This window comes from Pyxicephalus adspersus, chromosome 7 (assembly GCF_032062135.1).
Source record: "Pyxicephalus adspersus chromosome 7, UCB_Pads_2.0, whole genome shotgun sequence".
Taxonomy (NCBI): Eukaryota; Metazoa; Chordata; class Amphibia; order Anura; family Pyxicephalidae; genus Pyxicephalus; species Pyxicephalus adspersus.
The window spans coordinates 42768610-42776785 of record NC_092864.1 but is presented as its reverse complement, the minus strand read 5'-3'; the positions used below and the strand labels follow the sequence as shown (position 1 = coordinate 42776785).

Genomic DNA, 8176 nt, shown 5'->3' with positions numbered 1-8176 from the left:
GCCATGCTACATCAGACCACCTGTCCACAATTACCATCAATATTGTCCTAAGAAGGAGTGGATGCATGACTTTTAGATGATGCCCTATAGATGGTAAGGTTCTGATTTTTCATGGTGTTTGGCAGTGACTGTTACTTAGCTATGCCACCATATGGCACAAGGGGAGACAGAAAGCAACACTCACTGGGAGGAAAGTTTTTCGGAAGCATTTCAAGTCAAAAGTAGTCAAAAAGTAGTCACAGAATTTACCATATTAGGGAAGGGTGTATAATGTTACATTTTTTATGGGGTTTAAAGATCAAAATTTCTACTTCCAGGTTACAAATGGAGAGCCAGCTTTACTATCGATCAGGAGGTGGCTTTCCTAATTAGCTGGAGAACTTAGTGATGTAAAACAACACTTGTTGTTCAAGCAATGCCTCACTATACTTGTGCTGAGCTCCTGAGCTTTGTAACTTGTGATTCCTTATACACCTTTGTTTTTGGTGGGCACAGTATACCTTATGACACTGGAGCCCTCTGTATTTTCAGAGACTCCATGTGACCCTAGAGCCTTCTGTAATTACAGAGACCCGTATGATCCTGTGTGTTCCAGGTCTGATCTTAAAATTCCTATGTTCCAAGTTCTTGCTTGACCCTGACTATACGTCTTTCACTGCCTACCCTGAATTTTGGCTTGTTCCTAACTTAATTGCCGCCTATCATTTTTGTACCCTACTCTACATCCTACTGCCCTGGTTTGCATGAATACTACAACCTGGGAACCATTCAAATCACAATCTAACATCCCTTGCAGGGTGCACTGGTGAACCTTTCCTTGGCCTTCAATACTGAGCACCTGCTGCAAGGACCAGCTTTCTGCCAGTGGATTATGACCTCGGTACATGATATCAAGATGTGCTGCAACTGTGTTAAAATTAGAAAGGTAATTAGTTGCATTTCAGTTACCTTTAATCTAAGTTCTAGAGTTTCTTAAGGTCGGAATCCAGCAATATTAAGCACAGAAACAGGGAGTGAAAGTTCCAGAATAATAGTCTGTGGATATCTGCGGTTCTGAACTGCTCATTTAGACCTCTATTTACTGTTTATGAAGCTGCTATGGGGAGATAATACATGAAGCTAAATGTCCAAAGGCAATGCTGCTCACTCCTAACAGTGTCAGGTTTAACCACAATGTAGCTTACAGCCTTAAGGGACGCATACCATATGCTGAAAGATATCTAAAACGTAAAGCACTCATTTTATGGTATTTTAGTTTCTCTCATAGCTGCAGTATCATTGGCCTTATGAATCAGTTCAAATACAGCTTTTCAATGGGATATACAAGTTATAATAATCCTCCTAAATAAATCAGACCTTTTCTATATACCTTGCACTTCTAATGGGATAGCCACATTAAACTGGCCATATTCTGTAATTCTGTGTCACTCGTTGTTGACATCAACATGAAGTTTTTCATTGCATGCTGGATGATGATTAAGTGATGGGGTAACCACTGAGGGGACATCAATTAATGTATTATTTATTATTATATTTTATATATATTAAAAACCTTATTATCTTGTTATTGGAAACCTGTGCCAATAGGTGTTTCTGTAATTTTACATGTACTTTTATTAATCCTTTGTACTGCTTTTCCTGCAATATACACCATATAATTTTTATCACATCAATTCAGTTTAGTGGTCAGATCTCTGTTCATGTTGACAATTTACAATCCATCCCAAAACAGAGACTGTGTCACTGAAAAAGGTGCACCATCAGTAGCATTCATTGCCCTAATGGTTGGTTGATCGAGCAAAGCCCTGTAATTTATGTTGGTAAAGGTGCATGTCTGCTCCCCCGCATCACCCAAACATTCCTACTGGCCATTGAGGAAGCCAATCATAGTGATGGACCAATAGCGTTTCCTAAACTATTTGCCATTGCTGTATACTGTACAAATGTTTATTTATAAAAATAATTTATACAGCATATTACAAATTATATAAAATGTGTAAACCTGTTCTCTCTCCTATTGTATACACTTTCTCTTTAATGCAGAGGATGAACCTGCTGGCTGCCAGCAGGCTGCAAGATAGGCAGTACATCTGTCTACCAAAAGACAGCAATTTCATTAGATTCACAGCATCATTACACGTCATTATATTATATTCTATTACAATACAGAATCAGTATAGTAATTTTTTGGTTGCTTCTGGGAATTGAACAACAATTTCTCAGGCACCCTATCAATAATATATCTATCTTTACATTTCTGCTAAATATTCCTATATGAATTTAAACTCAAATTAGTATTTGGCAGGATAAACTTAACTTTTGGTTCTTTTAGGTACAGGTCCCATGCCCTGAAAACCACCTGCCACTGAAAATGCTCTCCTCTGCAATGGAAACCTATATTTAATATAGCTCATAAAGCAGCTGCCTGCTGAAAATGAGCTAACCAATGTTAGTGCGAACAACAGTTTTGTTTGGTTCTGATACCACAAAACTGAATATCAGATGTGCAGGCCTAATGGAGACTGTGAATGGAGGTGCTGAAATATTAAGACAGAACTATACCCTCAAAAGTAAAAATTGAAACCAGGCGGGTCCTTTTTTGCAGAAAGACAGGTGATGTCCCATCTGCAATAAAAGAACCTTACCAGCCTGATTGCAAATTTTTAATTGTACTCACCTGTCCTTGATTCAGACTGGGCACCTCCATCTTTACCTGATCCTCTTCCTAGAGTCAGGTCCGTTGCCATCTTGATTGGCCAGGCCTGGGATGATGTAATTCCTGGGCTAGATAGGTTTACACAGCCCCAGGGGGTGCAGGGGTACCCAGTGCATGCCAGCATCCTGAGCTGAGCTATACAAAAAGATTGCAAACTGGCAGGTGAGTATGTTTTATTGCAAAAAAAGACATTGCCTGTCCCTTTTACAATACACAACCTGCCAGTTCTTCATTTTAAAGCATAAAACAAAAGTCCTATTTAAAGATGGGCAGAAACACCTTAAAGTTCTATTTGGCCAGAAACAGTGGCAGGGAGTTTTTTCTCTGGGTGATTGCCCATCACCCATAATAAGCAAGGTGATGAAACCCACCCGACATTGTCTATAACTAAAATAGTGTAATGATCCTTTAAAAGTTTAGTATAGACATCTACATTTATTAGCATTTGTGTATTTACAATACATAATATATCTGACACATAATCAATTTGTAACAAATGTATACAATGACCTATACAATATTCCATTACCTACTGTAAATATTTAATTTTCAACCCTCTTCCACTGTTTTATATTTTGCCAATAGTATTTCTTACCATTTAACCTACATGCACTGTAGGTACCCCTACAAAGGGGGTTACACATAATAAAGTGCTGCATGCACACCTCAGCCCTTAGTGGGTTTACATTTATACATGTCCCTCCTCTTTCCCTGCCCCCATTATGTTCCCTGTTTGCCAGTCTTCTCTCCCTGCTGGCTGTCACTGAACAGAAAGCTGCAGACTTTATTGATTGTTTCCTGGGCTTTGCTGGCTGCATGAAATCAAACAGCATTACCTGCCCTCTGGAGAAACTCCTACAAGAGAGCCCTACTACTCACACTGGCTGCCTGGGAAGAGGGGGTCGGATAAGCCTATTCTCCTTGGGTGAGGTTGGTGGAGCTGGCAGAGGAAGAGATACTAGGCAGCTGCTGCACTAGGACATCCACAGAGGAGACACAACTTGGAATTTGGGATTGCACTGCATCTCTTTGACATTTGCATCTTCATGGGCAAAGTGTGGAAACAGCAGATGTACCCTCAGTACACCACCTACTACTACCCCCAATATCTGCAGGCTAAGGTAGGCACTGCTGCACTGGTACACTGTTACTGACTCTTGGATGAAGCATAGAATGCGTATAATTTGAAAGAAGCTGTTCTGTAAATGACAGTATCCCTGATTAGTGCTATACTAGCAGAAACTCGCTGGAGCTCTTACAAGGGGGTGGGGAATTAAAGGCACATTCACCCAACATACCCTGGCTTAGTTTTCCAATCCATAAATCTGGTTTCAGATCACCTGATCCATGGTTTAAATTACCCGGGGATTCACCTGGCATTCCTGTCCATTATGGCCACTAAGCACATTAATACCCCAGGAGGCAATTAAACAGGGGGGTCATATGATACAGATATAAATCCTGCTAAGGAAAAGCCTTCTAGAAGGATGTCAAGTTGTATCACAATCCGGAGGATCAGGTGTTCATGGTAAATTGGGCAGGAATATGTGAATGCTTTTATGACCAAGAGTATATGAAAGCATTTCAAATTTGGTAATGTAAAGGTGAAGGGTACTGCTGATGCTGCAATGTACTGTACAAAGACCTTGGTGTTCCAATCATCCAGTCCAATCGTGTGTTACAGTTTGGGGACAGCCCTTTTCTGTTCTAGCATGACTCTGCCTTTTTGCACAGTTGAGTTGAGTTTGATGTGGAGAGGTTCAAGTGGCCTGCATCGAAGCTTAATCTTAACCCTACCGAACACCTTTGGGATAAACTGGAATGCCAATTGTGAACCTGGCCTCCTTATTCAACATCACCATACCTGACCTTACATAAGCGCTTTTGGTTTAATAGGGACTCATTCCCACAGACACACCCAAACTTTTGTGGGAAGGCTTCCTAGAATTGCAGGGCAGTTTTCACTGGGACTGAAGGATGGAGGGGGGGGGGGACCCATAATTATTCCCATGATGTGATTGTAAATTGTTCCCCAACTTTTGCCCATATAATATATAAGCCTGACTCTTTCTTTTAAAATTATTCTTCAAATTTGTGTAGTTAGTAGTTGGATCCACAATGGATAGAGATTTGTGTTATCATTCTGAGTCATTTACGTATAAATGTCTATGTTTTTTTACCAAAAGGTTAAGGCAATGCCCACCCATATGCACTACTCCTGTTTAATCACAAATAAACATTACAACTAGGCCCCAACCCTATGGTACAGTATTGTGAAAGTTATCAAACCTCAGGATATTATAAAAAAAAACCTCTTGAAAAAAAGAAAAGGATTGTTGGAATAAAAGTGCTGAGTTTCTAAAGTAGCCTTAAATGGTAACTGTTTGCTGCAATGAGACAGTGAGATGTTTTGAGCAAAAGTAATGTCATAGGAACGTGAAACTACTAATCTTAATGGCTGGTTGACCAAAACCATTTTCAACAAGGTGGGAATTCTCTGGTGAATGATCTTTGAAAAGTTATTAAGATTCAAATTTAGTTCAAGTACTCAGTTACCAATTGTCACCCTTTTCAGAAGGACAGACAACCATTTTGCATACTGTAGTGCAAATTGTCTATGATGACTTATACCAGCAATTATCTTGCCAGTTTTGGCTGAAGTGTTGGCAGCTGAGCCTGTAAAGTAGCACAAACTAGAATGAATTTACATAATTTGAAGGAAAAAAGCAGAGGAAATTAGCTGGCTATGATATTATCCATATTCCTCCTATAGAGAATAACAAGTTGGTTGTTGATAACAAAATGTTCGCTTATACCCCAATTTCTTTGCTGCAATTTTGAAAATAACGGCCCAATCAAACTGAAATGAACTGTTCTCATGATCAGTGTTCATTGCATGACCCACTGTATAAGTGGTACCCACTACCTACTAAAAGGCTGGAGCTTTTCCACCTGATATCCCGGTCTGTGCTCAGGGGCAAGAATAGGACCTTTTGCCAAGGGAATGTGAGGTTATATGCATTAGTAGTATCTATGCATGTGATGTTTTTATTGTCATAGTAGGAAAACTCCATTGCACTTTTCCTCTTACACCTCCTGCAAGAGCCTCCAAATGGAGCTCCTAGAAAACACTGAGGGTGGGGGGAACCATGTTTGGGCACAAAAGTCTATGGTCAAGTCATTTCTCCCCAATTAGAAGCAGAAATTGCAAAGAAGTAGCCATCCATTTGCTCTGGGCCACAACATTTTTTATAAACCTCCATGCTTTTACAATAAATGCGCTTAAGGCTACCATAATGAACTCACAAAAAAATAGAAGAAACTTAATGCATTTATTACATGTATTATAATAAAGCACATATGAGTTCAAAGTGCTTTGCAAGGGAAATCAGGTAACTGATATAAAAATGATTTAGTTTCTTAACAACATAACAAACATGAGATTTATTTCAACCCTGTAAATGTGTGTGTCATTGAGCTATTGTCTGCGGGTTTATGAGAAAGGAGCTCTGTTGGCAGTTTTTTCAGCTGTAGAGAAAGAACCGACACAAGGATGTTGCTGGCACAGATGGTTTACAGAACAGCAGTCAGCTTCTTCCAGCAAGTCCTTGGATATGAGAGCTGTCAGTTACAGATTGCAGGAGGTGACAGCTATATGTCACTCATATTAATTATAGGACCTCTGATATAATGGATCAAAGCAAATCCACAACATATTCCAAAAAGATGCCCAGCTACTGTCTGTGTTGCCTGGGATAAATGGTTAGTGACGTATGAAGTGAACTGATGGTCTGCTGACCTAGGTAATACAAATTGACCCCCCCCCCCCATTGTTACAAATCTATTATCATGTGTAACAAACAAAAATGCAGTGTGTCAGTGCTTTGAGGTCATTGTGTCACTGGGGTATGTGCATTTACTAACTCTTTCCCTGCTAGAGGGTGCTTGTTCTATTTATTATATTGTTCTATATATATTATATGTCACACCAGGGTTCAATACTCAGTCGCTTGTATATGTTAAAGTACATATAGCCAAACTTTTTTTTCTAGTTTAATAGAGTAGGGAAGGGTTTTCTGGATGTGTTGCATCTCCCTCCTTATTTCTTTTTCCAGTACCTTAATGTGGAACTAAACCCTAAAAATACTCACCTGTCCCTTTGTCCATCATGGGCGCCACCTTCTTCCTTCTTCTCTTCCTCGTTCCGATCTTTGGCTATCTTGATTGGCCAAATTTGGATGATGTAACTCCTGTGCATGAGTGTGGGAATTCATTGATTCCTGGCTTCCCAGAGGATACCTGAATGTGTATGCGCAGCTCAACAATCTTGACGGCTGAACGGCGTGAGCAGGCAGGTAAGAATGCATACTGCAGGAGGGACGTCACCTGTTCCTTTCTGCAATAAAGTCTGCCTGATCGTCAATTTTTTTTCTTTAACATGAAGCAAGTGTAAATTCCCCCAACTTCTTTTGGAGTTGGGCTACCCCGCACCATATTGTTTAGGATGAGACTGAAGAGAAGAGGCTGTGAGAGACCAGTCCCATAGGGGGAGAACCTGCAAGAGGGAAGGAACAAGGTAAGTAAGGTCAGGGTCGGACCTGCTTCAGGAGCACCAATAAAGAACCACAATTTGCAGAGTTGCAAGCAGGCAGAAGTCAGTGGTACTGAAGCGCTTAATGCCGCCCTTATCTATTCTCTATTGTGCTGCTGTGAGCAAGCAGTAGCTGCACTACAACCTCACTGCCAATCTGAAAATGGTCTAAAAGTACTTTTAACATTCCCTGTCCTAAAATCAGCTAGGATTAGCACTCTGGCCTCTGCAATGCTAGGTCCCAGGTTCGAAACTTGCCAGGACACCATCATCTGCATGGAGTTTACAGGTTCTCCCCATGTTTGCATGGGTTTCCCCTGGTTACTCCTTTTTCCTTCCACATTCCAAAAACATGCAGCTGGATTATTTGGCTTTGCCCTAAAATTGGCCTTAGACTGTATTAAAGACATATGACTGAGGTAGGGACATTAGATTGTGAGCCCCTTTGAGAGACAGCTAGTGACAAGACTATGGACTTTGTAAACCGCTGCGTAATATATCAGCAATGTATAATAATATATTTACTTATGATATCATATACATTGTTCATGTATTATTGCACACAGCAACAAAAATAGGCTGATATTCAGAGCAAAAACAGACAATGTTTTAAGCACAATCGACCAAACAGAGAATTGTGAAACAAGTGCTGAAATAGAACAAAACAATGAAAAATAATTAATTAGAAAGAAACAGATACAACAAAATGTTAAATAGACAATACAAGCAAATAAATAAAGAAAGTATATTATATTAAATAGTAATAATGATAGGAAGTAGAAATAGCAGTATAAAAAACACACAAAAATAAAACCAAATTAATTAAAATATGAGAAGATATGAGATTCTTATTTTTAAACATAAATAAA

General features: G+C 39.6%; 1 protein-coding gene across 1 annotated transcript in view; it reads left to right on the top strand.

Annotated features, from left to right (window-relative positions):
- Window positions 1-3491: 3491 nt before the first annotated feature.
- RBMS1 (RNA binding motif single stranded interacting protein 1) overlaps window positions 3492-8176 on the top strand; it is a gene marked incomplete in the record, with an annotated part of 226083 nt that continues 221398 nt past the window's right edge. The window contains 1 exon segment of the mRNA XM_072418233.1: window positions 3492-3837. Within this exon segment, the coding sequence (XP_072274334.1) occupies window positions 3763-3837 (75 nt within the window).